Genomic DNA, 14,065 nt, shown 5'->3' on the forward strand with positions numbered 1-14,065 from the left:
CCATTAGTTGAACTCCCATGTTTTGAAACCTTCCAGAAGAACAAAACATCTTGCAACGGCAGGGAACTACCAAAAACTGAAAAAGCAGACATATACTTTAGATATGATTCAGAGAATCACTCCATTTCTAGAATTACATATATAAACATCAAAATACTAAAATAGAGCAAGAATGACAAAATTCTCAAATTCCAAATTTTTTTTTTCATAACAACAAAGATAAAATAAAATAAAAAGTTACAACAACTCCCTACCAACTGATTCATCTAAAAGCCTAAAAGCCTACACATTTTTTTTTTTTTTTTGATAAACTGAAAAAATTAAAACCAAAATGTCAGCTTTTGAGAGATGATTCATTTATTTTTCATCTATGGCTGCAGAAATCCAAAAGCTTTTTTCTTCCTTCAACAATTTCCTCAAAGAAATCATCGATTTGGGCCGCAATACTCTCTGTCCCATTCCTTAAATTACTAAAATACCCTTTCAGATTCTCCACTCTCTCTCTCAGCAGCTCCCTCTCTTCCTCCTCCCCTTCCTCCCTCTCTCCTCCGCCGCAGAACCGCCGCTCCAGCTCCGCTTTAAGCTCCTCCAACGCCGCTTTGCTCCGTCGGTACTCATGCATCAGTATCCCTTTCCTCATCCCCATCCTCCCAACCTCAGCCGCCACTCTCTGCTGCAACCTCCCCATCGCTCCGGCGAAACCTCCGGCTTGACTCTGCGTTATTATCTGCGTCTGTGTCTGCGTTGTTGCGTCTCCAGGGAAACAGTAGACGAGACCGTTCATTAATACCATGAGGAGAAGCGAACTCATGCTCCTCGTCGCGTAAAGCACGCCTCGGAAACCGCTGAATCCGTTTTGTAGCTTCGTCGACGATTCTATCGCCGTCGCCGACGTTTGCTCCGACCAAAACGGAAACCTTTGAACTCGGTTCTCCATTACTGCTCTGTTTACTTCCTCTATCCCAATCGCTTCTCTCCTACATCCTGATATTGCCCTTATCACCTAAACCACCATTAAAAAGCAGACAACAACAAAAAACTAAAACTTTGGTCCAAAAACACTAAAAAGATTCAAACTTTATAAGAAAAAGATTCGATTTTTACGATCACCCCACCTGACGAGAAAGCTGAGGTGAGAGACGACGGTGGTGGTGATGACCATCGAGTGTGGAAGCGATAGAAATCCCGGCGGAGGAGAAGTTTTCGACGGAGGAGACGGCGGATTTGATGACGAGACAAGCTTCCCAAAGTTTGGAGCTTTCGTCCATATACTCATCGAGCCATTTGTCACCGGCGGGAAGCTGAAGTTTCTGAACCAAGAGAGTGAGATGTGAGTGAGATGTGCGGAGAAGACAGAGAGCTCTCTGTAAGAAGTGTACGGACATGAAGTTGTTCGAAAGGTAAACTCTTTCGAGATCTTCCATTGATCTGTTTAGAAATGAGTAGAATCCGTTCACTGAGTTTGCAGAGGACGGATCCATTTTTTGATGAGTTATGTATATAATAAAGAAGAAAGCTTTCAAAGATCTGATTTTTATTTTTTTTTGGTTTTGGGTTTTGGTTGGTCGATGATCAATGAGAAGATATTAAAGAGAGAGAGAAGTGAGGAAATTGGGGGAGAGGGAAAAAAGGAAGAGGAGAATAAAAAGGTTATATAGAGATTTGGAAGGTGTATCTATGTATTCATGTACGTATTGTCATCGTATGTATGTGTAGATGAAGAGGAAGAAGAGAAGAAGGAAGTTGAGGTTTTTGATTCTAAGGATGAAAGGGATTGTTGGGTACAATGATGGATGTTTCCTACTGAGGAGGAACGATGATTGGTAATTTTGTCTATTTTTGTATATATATTTTTTTGTTTTCCATAATTTTCTTTATTTCTTTTTAAAATGGGTTATAGTACTACAAAAAAAAATAAAGAAATTATGGAAATAATACATATTGGACAAGAATTTGTTTCATGATATCTGTCTTAATTTGTGGGTCTTATTACACTTGAAGATATATGAAAATTGAAAAATTGTAATGAGTTTTGTTTCTTTTTGTAGAAGATACTCCATGAGCTATCTTCTTTTTTTTATGGTCTTTGGAGAAATTGATGCTTCGTCTGAATAAAATCTCTAGTTGTTCGATATAAACAGAAGAATATAAAAAAGAAAACAAAAATTTAACAATCATGAGCCCCAATACCTTGTATTTGGTAGTATATATGATTTATTAAGTTTAGAATTTTCGTTTAGGGTATCTAATCCCATCTTCACAATTTTACTATATACAGTAGGTTTGATTACAAAACTCTTGATGTTAAACCATATCAAGATGTATGACATTCAATGTGTGTAACGTTTTATATCTTTGTATATAAAGCTTACAGTTTGATTTTTTTGCCTTCTTGGTAAGTAAGTTTATGTATTGAAACAAAAGATAGGGGAGCCGAAGATAAGATTCTTCTAGGTCTTGATTTGGTGGTAAAATTCCGATAGATCTTTTGAAAAGGTAATTTACATTGACATTTATTTATGGTAAAGATTAAATATTGAGATATTCCAACGATCAACCTAAAAACATACTAATAAATTATTAACGTACAATTTGGTCCCTTTTCTTTGCTAAAACATTCAATAAAATAAAAAACAAGGAGCCATTGAATCTTTAGGGTTTTGAGTGGGGTTTTAATTTATTTTTCTATGTTCTCATTTGTATATGTATGTTGAGTTTTATTTTAGTGTTCACTTTTTTAGGTGCTTCTTCCCTCTTTTCCTCCCTCGAGCTACTGATTTCGTGGGGGTTTTTTTTCCGAGAAAATAAAAATAAGAAAATGATTTAACACTTAATAGTATTATTTTCTATTTACCCAATTCATATTTTGGTAATTTGGTTTATGCCACCTTTTTCTACAATTTGCAACATTTGCCAAAAAAGAATAAATGGAAATGATGAGATTCTTTGTATGTATCCTTTTAGGTCGATGCACATACTCAAAATTCTTTTTAGGACATAGGTCTCTGTGATGTTTACAAGCCATCATCAGTCCTATAAGGTATACATTATGATCAACCCTTTATTCTTATTTTCATTTAACGAAATATTAATTCCTTCAAAGTATTTATTAATTGATTAAACATTACTTAGTGATTAGTATATTAATATAGTCAACAACTTAAATTGTATTTGTCGAAAATTATTCATATAGATGCCGCACTAGTGACTTAGTTGATCGAGATTGATTTATATAGTACGACGATAGATTCGTTGGGAACTATTATAATGCAATCCTAATTTATTTTTAAAATCGTAAACTTCAAAGTGGCATTTCGGACCCATTTAACGGCGGATATCTCAAAAGGAATGTTATGTACTCTATTTAAACAATAAATTGAGTTGATATGTAAGTTGGAGATATAATAAATGCAACAGGGAGAGAAGAAAAAATAAAATTAAAATGCAAAAGTGAAAATATATCTTGTAAGCTAAGACGTCTACTTTGCTTTATTTCTGTTACCAATATTGAATGTCCATTAGTAGTATATTTTCTTATTATTTTGTCGGATTTTATTCTAGTAAATTCATCCTAAAACAAGAATTTTGGTAAACTGTTATCATTGAAGATAGGGATTAGAATTCACGTGGTCACACTCGTTCGGTCAAGCCACAAAGACTAGTAAAACCCGGTGTGCTAGAAGAACTTGGAAGATAAAAAATCTGCATCGAGATGATCTAAACCGAATGAGCTAATCCGCAAATAAACACCAATAGTTTTTGTCAAAGAAGCACAATAAAAACACCATTACGTGTAGGTTTATATATGTATAAAAAATGTAAATGATATGATGAAGAATGTGTATTATTAGTGTATATAATAAGAAGGATGGTGCGAGAGAAATGAGTAGTGGCAGTGGAGCAAGGGGACCATGAAATCTATGGGAAGCGTCGGACAACTCAAAAACCTCGGTTTCGTAAAGAGACTTTCCCTTCCATTCTTTTTCATTTTTTTTTTCTTAAAACCAAATTTAGTATACTATTTAGTCTCTACCATTTTCTTAATTCTCCACCAATTTTCAACTTTTACAGAAGAGTTTAAGAAAAAAAGAAATTGATATCTTATGCTTAAATTCAAGAACATAACAGAAAAAGTTATAAAAAAAAAAGCTCTTGTAAATGTTTTTTCTTTTGGTTTTCCAATGTTTGTTTTTGTTGTTGTTGTAAATGCTCTCATAAATATATATTCTCTTATGGTTTTATTTATGTTTAAATTTCGTAAATAAGAGAATAGAATAGTGAGAGAATGTTTCGTTTTCTTATTAATTGTGTGATGGTCCATAAACTGCTAGTATGCATAGACCATCTGCCTCTCGAATCTATTCCACATCAGTTTCAAAATGCAAAAAACATAACATCAAAAATCATAATTTTCTCAGCTTTCTAAAATCTAAAGAGGTAAAGAGAAAGAGTTTTAGTTGGTCCCAAAAAAAAAAAAAAAAGAGAAAGAAAGAAAGTTCTTGTAAAATATAATTTCTGTCAACTATTTATTTAAGAGTGTCCGAACATTGACATACAAAAGAAGACACATTGCAGAGTTGATATGATTACGTATCATGCAAGAAATATTTTTGCAAAAATCAAGATGATAATACTATGGTGGAAAATCCGAATTACCGTCGCACAAAAAAAAAGTTGAAATTTAAAATACAACTTTTAATTGTTTTCTTAGCATTTCCGTTGTTATTATTATTAGGGTATTTGTAAATGAATGCAGTGACAGTGACAATGAGCAAGTGTGACATTAACCTGTCTACCTAGAAGGAGAAATTATTATTAAAAATAAATTAAGGTGGTACGCAACTGATTAGTGCTGCTTAATCTTTGAGTCAGTGATTTCTAATCGGACGGTGGAAAGAGAGATGTGGAATAAACTTTTATTCTTTTCAAGGGTCAACTGACCCCCACTTGAGATCTAGAGATATGCTCTCTTTTCTTAAATTTTTTTACCTTTTCCCCCATTATATAGTAAATATTCTCCATTAAACAATCTTTTGTATAAACAAAAATTGGATAAAAAATCAGTGAACCTAGGTAGAGACTCAAGACCTTTCTTTCGAGATTACGTTACAGAAACGTTTTGGTTTAAGTTCTAATTATTTCTTTGCGTTTTTGTTTACATCTAATAATTTTTGAAGTATCAAAAGAAACTGTAACGTTTCATATTTTTTTTTCGTGGTGTTTAATAGAAAATAGCGTTTGGAACAATCAATACCTTAAATATTTGATAAAGAAAGATGTTGAACTAAAAAATGATTTTGAATGAAAAGTTTTTTGTTTTTTGACATCAAATTTTGAAACTAAAGTTAAGAAAGCAAATTCATAGCTGTTTCGATGTAGCCAGAGATATATACTATAAATGCCAGTTTTGTATACTTCATGGAGACAGATATGTATCTATGTGGTTATGATACATTCGTACACATGACAAATTATATTTTTTCGTATGTGGTCCAAATTCTCAGTAATGATTTGAGTGTCTTATCCGTGTATATGACAAGTGTTTATGTATAAATTATAGAAAAATTGAGAATAGATACCGAAGAAAAGCTATAAACTTGGCTTGAAAGTAATATATATCAATACCGTTACTTTTACTTCAGGACAAGAGAAAGAAGAATTCGAAATATAGGAATAGGGAAGTAAGAAATAGTAACCAACAAATGTTTTACTTTTATGAATTGGACTGAGCTTAATTAAGGTACGTAGTGATATGCAGATTAAATCGGGTAAATAGATCAATCATTTTATGGAGAGATAGAGAGGAAGGAGAGACAGAGAAGGGTGATTATTAGAAGAGTGAGAAGGAAGTGGCAGAACAAGTCATATCAAGAAGAGACAGCTGTAATTTCATAAAGACATCAAGTGGTAGAGAGAAGTGTGATGCTTAAGGTTGGTAACAAAAAAAAAANTCTACCTAGAAGGAGAAATTATTATTAAAAATAAATTAAGGTGGTACGCAACTGATTAGTGCTGCTTAATCTTTGAGTCAGTGATTTCTAATCGGACGGTGGAAAGAGAGATGTGGAATAAACTTTTATTCTTTTCAAGGGTCAACTGACCCCCACTTGAGATCTAGAGATATGCTCTCTTTTCTTAAATTTTTTTACCTTTTCCCCCATTATATAGTAAATATTCTCCATTAAACAATCTTTTGTATAAACAAAAATTGGATAAAAAATCAGTGAACCTAGGTAGAGACTCAAGACCTTTCTTTCGAGATTACGTTACAGAAACGTTTTGGTTTAAGTTCTAATTATTTCTTTGCGTTTTTGTTTACATCTAATAATTTTTGAAGTATCAAAAGAAACTGTAACGTTTCATATTTTTTTTTCGTGGTGTTTAATAGAAAATAGCGTTTGGAACAATCAATACCTTAAATATTTGATAAAGAAAGATGTTGAACTAAAAAATGATTTTGAATGAAAAGTTTTTTGTTTTTTGACATCAAATTTTGAAACTAAAGTTAAGAAAGCAAATTCATAGCTGTTTCGATGTAGCCAGAGATATATACTATAAATGCCAGTTTTGTATACTTCATGGAGACAGATATGTATCTATGTGGTTATGATACATTCGTACACATGACAAATTATATTTTTTCGTATGTGGTCCAAATTCTCAGTAATGATTTGAGTGTCTTATCCGTGTATATGACAAGTGTTTATGTATAAATTATAGAAAAATTGAGAATAGATACCGAAGAAAAGCTATAAACTTGGCTTGAAAGTAATATATATCAATACCGTTACTTTTACTTCAGGACAAGAGAAAGAAGAATTCGAAATATAGGAATAGGGAAGTAAGAAATAGTAACCAACAAATGTTTTACTTTTATGAATTGGACTGAGCTTAATTAAGGTACGTAGTGATATGCAGATTAAATCGGGTAAATAGATCAATCATTTTATGGAGAGATAGAGAGGAAGGAGAGACAGAGAAGGGTGATTATTAGAAGAGTGAGAAGGAAGTGGCAGAACAAGTCATATCAAGAAGAGACAGCTGTAATTTCATAAAGACATCAAGTGGTAGAGAGAAGTGTGATGCTTAAGGTTGGTAACAAAAAAAAAAGTTACTGCTACTTTTCTAAAAGCATCTCTACTTCTATTTTTGTAGTTGTACACACTTCGACTCAATCAGTATCAACATTACATCATCAGACGTCGAGAAAAAGCTAAAGAAGCCAGATTTGTCTAAGGAAGTGTAACATTGTTAGAAAGGATCTTCTTATTCATAAGCACATAAAGAGAAAGATAAAAGAATCATCTCTAACAATATATAAAGAGTGTTTGCATACAATAAAAATAATGCAAAGTTGAATGCAAATTAATAAAATAGCAATGACACTCATAATATTATTTGTTTATCTATTTAATTTGAACACGTTTAGATGAAATTTACATTTCATTTAGTAAATAAAAAGATTTTATGGTAAAGTTTTGTAGTCAAAGTTTTCTTTTTTTCGATACTTTTACTCTTTAAATATAACAGTAACTAAATAAGTATCATCATTAATCCTACGGTTTTGGGTGTACCTATTTCGATATACTATAACTCAAGGTCGGCCCCTTCTCGTTCTACTACTACTACTCTCCACAGCTACTTGTCATCATTTTCATTCTCCCTTACACTTTTTCCTTACCCACACCAAAACAAAGAGATCGATGAAGTGTTTAAACAGTTATGTAAGTAAAAAAGGTAAAAAAAAAAAAAAACTAGACATACGTTCGTGTAGATGATGGGAAATTGTGTCATGTGTGGGATATGAATAATTCAAATGGTACACTGAGTATATTGTACTAGTGTTCCTAAAATAAGAGCAAAGACCAAGACTAAACTTAAAGATTCATGAAACGTGGCCCTTTCAAAGTTTCCTCTCGAACCCACAAGAGTGCCATCTTTGTTCCAACCAAGTTTTGTCCTTTATTGATAACCTTAAGCAAGACACTGGTTTTATGTTTGTTCTCAACTGCACGTCATGTTTATTAGTGTCGCGAAAGAAATAATCGTATGTTTCTAAGGAGACTATTTGTGTTTGTTATATGAACCACGTGTGTGCGTTTGTGTGTGTGAGTAAAGAAGTTTGATGAGCCCAAACATGTTTATGAAAGAGCAAAGAAAAGATTTGGATTTTTGTGAAGGCTTTTTCAACAAAAACCAACTGATTGAGCTGTATAGTTCGCAGTATATAACTCAAAGGAAGCAGTCATGGCACTGGCTAGACGAGACTCAACATAGTGACACGTTATAGTACTGAAATCCTTTAGAATCCACCATAACATGAAAGTTGCTCAACTCTCTCCATATCAGTGACACGTCAGTAGTGGAGAGAGTGATACCTGTCAATCTAAATTAAAATCAAACATATTTAAAATTAAAGAGGAATTAGAAATATCTTTCATGTCTTTTATTCTTTTTCATATCACAAATAATTTTAATATTTATATAAAAAATCTAAAGAGACTTATAACATGTTGATGTATTCTTTAAGTAAGTAGATGCATCACCAAAAAAAAAAATGTATCGAGAGTAAAACCAAAGATTTGCTTTGTCCTCTCAGGGTAAACCATGAAGATATGAACATATAGTTTAGGCACTAGAATTTTCTCAACAATTTGAAGGGTTGTAGCAGTGACTGGGAATTTGGTTACTATTGTATAGAAATTCATGAAAGTGTGTCTTTAGAGAAATATTTTTTTTTTTATAAAAAAGATCGGAGTTTTGTTCACTATCGAATGAACGAAAGATAGTTAAATCAATGATATAATGTTGGTTGAGGAAAATACAGAGAGAAAAAAGAAGAAAATTAAATAAATTTTAGAGTTATATTCAAAAAATTGAATAGCTAGCAGCAAAGGAAGTTGTCTATATTAATTATAACCATTAAAGAGTTAACCAAACTGCAAGAAAATCTTTTTGATAAAAGAGAATTTGAGAGTCTCATGCTATTTAATTGAGAAGCTTAAACACAAATATATCTAAATACCTAAGTTTTAGACAAGAATTGTATGATGTTTAAATGTTTTTATCTACCAATAAAATGTGCAAATGGTATGATTATTTTACTTCCTAAAAAAAATGCTAATAGTTTTTATCTACAAAAATCACTTTAGAGTAAGATGTAGCTTTAAACAAAATTTAGTATTATTTGCCTCACAAAAAAAATCTTAGTTTTGTTTGGTAATATATACTTTTTAGTTTTTTAAATGTGAAAATATAAGAAACAAAAAAAGGTATTGCAATAAATGTATATATAGATATAAACAAACCGCGGGTATTCATCTAGTAAATGTAAAAATTCCCTAAATCTCATAATTAGCCGTCAAACAAAGAGATCCCATGTGTTTTAAACTCAAAGCTTTGCTCAGAAGAAAACTAATTTGTAGTTTATGATTTAATAAGCATTACTTCAAGTCTTCAATGCTATACAAAGAAATGGAGTTACAAAAGCTGGAGAATAAAAAACATCTTAAAACAACAAAAGAGCTATTGAATTGTTTGTAGTACTTTGTACTGTCAATAAAACATGATCCTAGAAACTACTAAGAATTATAATACCAGAAATTTTAAGAAAAAAACATGATCCTAGAAATGATGATCAGATTAATAAAAAAAAATTGTAAAATCAGATATTAACTGTTGTAATAATCACATCAAGAACACTAACTTCAAAGTACGGATTAGCTGGCGGGAAGAAGGAGGAGGTTTAAGAGCATACCAAACACCAACCGGTTCATCTTTTTGGTTTAATTTATATGTTATTTTATTTTTTTTACTAATGTTTGACAGATTCATTAAACCAAAAGAATAGAAATTATTCAAGATTACGATTTTGTCAACTTGTTTATTTCATTTCTACACACAAAAAAAAAGTAATTTAATAATTCCAGTTGACTTCGAAAGATGATTAGACCGGGTTACCTAATACATTTCAGTTTCGTCTCACCAATCCAACGGTCACCATTAAATCGCACAAATGCAAAAAGAAAATAACAAAAAAAATCGTGCGTTAATTGTTTGATTCAACTACAAAATTCCTCTTTGAACCAAATTAAAAAAAATAAAAAGACAAATCCGAAACATAAGCGTGTGGATACGAAAGATCTCAAAGATTCGTCGTCACTCCTAAATTTCTCATCTTTCCCTGCATCTGTGAGATTTTCATGTCCTTAGAATTTTGTCTGTTAACTCCTTTTTACTCACTGTGTTGTCTGAACGATTTTTTTTTTTTAATTTATAAAGTTTATTACTTTGGTTGGCTTTATCGATGTGGGATCGAATTGATTTGACTCTTTCTTAAGGTTTATGTCGGTTTCATCAAAAATGAAAATTTAGGGTTCATTTACATCTGATTAGTGTTTTAAGCCCATTTCTTGATTGTAAAGTTCTGTTTTTTTTTTTAAATTGTTGGGAATTTTATTGATATGCTGCAGTGATGGGTTCTGTAATGAGCTTGAGCTGTTCCAAGAGGAAAGCAACGAGTCAAGACGTGGAATCCTCAAACGAATCTCGTAAAAGACGAAAGACTTGTTCAGATAACGATGTTGATGTTGATGGTGATGATGATGAGTTTTGCAGATTGATTCCAAGTCTTCCTGATGAGTTATCTATACAGATTCTTGCTAGGCTTCCTAGGATCTGTTACTCGAGTGTTCGGTTGGTTTCACGGAGGTGGAGATCGGCTGTTTCGACTTCTGAGGTGTATGGTTTGAGGAAAGAGCTTGGGAGAACTGAGGAGTGGCTCTATGTGCTTACCAAAGGTCAGGAGGATAAGCTTTTGTGGTATGCTTTAGATCCTGTCTCCACGAAATGGCAGAGATTGCCTCCTATGCCGGTTGTTGTCTACGAAGAGGAGTCTAGAAGGAGTTTGTCTGGTTTGTGGAACATGGTTGGTCCGAGTTTTAAAGTTACTGAGATTGTGAGGAGCTTGTTTGGTAGGAAGGACACCTCTGAGCAAATGCCGTTTTGTGGTTGTGCTATTGGTGCGGTTGATGGGTGTCTTTACGTTCTTGGTGGGCTCTCTAGGTCTAAAACAGTGAGCTGTGTTTGGAGGTTTGATCCGATTTTTAACTCGTGGAGTGAGGTGAGCTCTATGTTAGCGAGCCGGGCTTATTCTAAAACAGGTGTGTTGAATAAGAAACTATATGTTGTTGGAGGTGTTGATAGGGGACGGGGAGGTTTAGCTCCGCTTCAGTCAGCTGAGGTTTATGATCCGAGTACGGATGCTTGGTCAGAGGTTCCGAGTATGCCTTTCTCAAAGGCGCAAGTGTTACCAAACGCGTTTTTGGCTGACTTATTGAAGCCTATCGCCACGGGAATGACTTGTTACAATGGTATGTTATGTGTTCCTCAGAGTTTGTACTCTTGGCCTTTCTTTGTTGATGTTGGAGGAGAGGTTTATGACCCTGAGACAAATCTCTGGGTTGAAATGCCGTCTGGTATGGGTGAAGGCTGGCCTGCGAGGCAAGCAGGTACAAAACTAAGTGTTGTGGTGGATGGGGAGTTATATGCATTTGATCCTTCTTCTTCGATGGAGAATGGGAAGATTAAAGTATATGATCAAAAGGAAGATACTTGGAAAGTTGTTATTGGGGAAGTCCCTATTTACGACTTGACAGATTCAGAATCTCCTTATTTGCTTGCTGGGTTTCACGGCAAGCTTCATTTCATTACTAGAGACACTAACCATAACGTTACAGTCTTACGAGCTGATGTCCCCAACATCCCAGTGTCATCACCATCATCTAGCTCCAGTTCTGTTTCGGGTTCACGGTCTTTGAGTGAAAAGGGCAATGCACCTAACAAGTCAGACACTGTTATCTGGAAGCTCATTGCAACCAAAGACTTTGGTGCTGCTGAACTTGTTAGCTGCCAAGTTATAGATATATAACAAAGTCAAGAAGCTTTTTCCCATTTCTCGTGGGACATTGAGAAATCTCTGTGTACAGCCAGAAGCAAAAACCTGAAGCTTATGAGATGTTCTTCCAAAGATTTTAATCTATTAAATCGATGATAGATTCTTCTGGCATTTGGCTGCCAAAGTAAGCCTGAGTAATAAAATGTTGTGACAAATATATAGTAATGCGATTGTTTTATCGATACCCTTGACACATGGGCAAACATAAACCATAGCATTTACATTACCTTGTAGTTTAATTGCAAAAGTTCTGAATCTGTAACATCAACTTGCTTTCTGCATATATATTTGATATTTCTGTAGTTAGTAATAGAGAAACTTGTAAAAGATAGAAAGTTTCAGGTAAAGTTTGCAACTTATAGTGTGGATCTGATTTAGGCAATTGAAACAGTCTACCACAAAAAGGTATTGAAACCTCTTCCTTAAATGGGTCAATCCATCTCAACTTTTATCCGGAGAGGTCACATTTCTTGAATCCTTTTGCTTAACCGGAGAAATACTCGGTTTGGTGTAGAATCTCTTCCATGGACTGAAATGTGTAACACTTAGATAAATTTATGTAATGGTGGGGGACCTGAGGAGGCAGATAAGCAGAAGAAAAGTTTTTTTTTTTTTTTTAAATGCCTTAGGAACATAAACGCATCATATGCTCTAAAGCAAACCATTTCTAGATTCTCTCATTTACACACTTCACCTCTATTCATTTCTTTTTTATCTTCTTGTATTTTCTTTATATGAAAGTTGCGTTTGATTTATGTTTCAACGAATCTATTCCATGATTATTATTTTGACATTTGGTTATAATACCTGCTTTAATCTGATGTGAAGGAACCAGTCTTATTTGTTTTTTTTCTTTCTGAATACATAAATCTTAATATCTAAATATCACTAGCCTGTTGTTTATTCCATCCAAAGCATGTATTGGTTTCTTTTTGTGGCATGCACGCAACATTTTGGTCTCCCATTACTTGAAAGCGAAGGAATTTTAGTTCTATGACTGTAACTTCTTCCCAAACTAAATCGAAACCCAAATGTTAAAAGGCAGCATTAGGCAGAAAAAAACTTTCATAAATATAACAGTCAATTATGTCATTAGAATGAATACCTCTTAGTTTCATTCATATGGTCTTACTACTACAATTGGGTAGAAGTGATGTTCTTAACTCTTAACTCTCTTAACCCCCCCCCCCCCCCNTTATTAAAGGTTTGTTATTAAATAACCATTATTATTAATAATTAGTTACAGTAGTTAGCCTTCTTCTATAGTTGGTGGCTGCCATTTTCTAACCATTCGAGTTTACAACAATATGTTTATGCTCTTCGAAAATTCCAGAATTGCCCCTCTTATCATTGGTTTACAAAAGAAAAAAACACATATAAAATTTAGCATAATGCCCAACGTATTAAAACAAGAAATAATAGAGGAATTCCATAACAAGAAGTAATTAATCTCTCTGTAAGAGTTCAATATCAAAAGAAAAAGTATCAATACCCACTTAATACGACGAATAAATATAATTATTGGAATCCACTTGTTTCATTTTGATATTGTACAACATGGCCAGAGTTTGTATCCGTCTTATACTAGTATTTGTTTGTCTTATACAGTAGTATTTTGCATCGTTACACGAATATAGATTTACGTTTATTAACTAGTATATAATATCACCATCAAAACAATCTTAAGTCTAAAGATTTGAACAAATTTGTTTGATTAGTAAAGTCAACTTTATTTGATGATGATATTAATGGAGGAATATGTAGGGGTAGAAACGTCAAATTGAGGATTTCAGGTAAGATTATAGAAAAAAAAAATTAAAAATTTCCCAAATTGTCTGTGTGTGTGTTTTTTTTGCTTCTTGTTGCTCAAATACAGAGCCTCTTAACCAAAGTGTCTCTTCTTCTTCCTCATAAATTTCTCTCCTTTTTTTTTTTATATTATAATTCGGATCTGTTCTGCTTTTAGAACGGTCTGATCCTTCTTGTAACAAAGCGTCGTCAATATAGTCAAAAAGATTCAATTTTTTTGTTTGGCTTTGGCGCGTCGGTTTGGTGCTTTTGAGCAACGGGGATTTGAAATTCTCCACGAGAATTGATTTGGGGGGGGGG

At 33.2% G+C, this 14,065-nt stretch overlaps 2 protein-coding genes across 2 annotated transcripts; one reads left to right on the forward strand and one right to left on the reverse strand.

Annotated features, from left to right (window-relative positions):
• LOC104740901 lies at window positions 143-1,796 on the reverse strand. Its single transcript, XM_010461625.2, has 2 exons — window positions 1,116-1,796; window positions 143-1,003 (listed from the first exon to the last, which is right to left on the reverse strand). Exons 1-2 carry the CDS (start codon window positions 1,479-1,481, stop codon window positions 365-367), a joined length of 1,005 nt encoding a protein of 334 aa, XP_010459927.1. The 5' UTR covers window positions 1,482-1,796; the 3' UTR covers window positions 143-364.
• Window positions 10,077-12,239, forward strand: LOC104740902 (F-box/kelch-repeat protein At1g22040). Its single transcript, XM_010461626.2, has 2 exons — window positions 10,077-10,191; window positions 10,473-12,239. Exon 2 carries the CDS (start codon window positions 10,475-10,477, stop codon window positions 11,927-11,929), a length of 1,455 nt encoding a protein of 484 aa, XP_010459928.1. The 5' UTR covers window positions 10,077-10,191; window positions 10,473-10,474; the 3' UTR covers window positions 11,930-12,239.

The sequence above is a fragment of the Camelina sativa genome, chromosome 14 (genome assembly GCF_000633955.1).
Source record: "Camelina sativa cultivar DH55 chromosome 14, Cs, whole genome shotgun sequence".
In the NCBI taxonomy this organism is placed as follows: domain Eukaryota; kingdom Viridiplantae; phylum Streptophyta; class Magnoliopsida; order Brassicales; family Brassicaceae; genus Camelina; species Camelina sativa.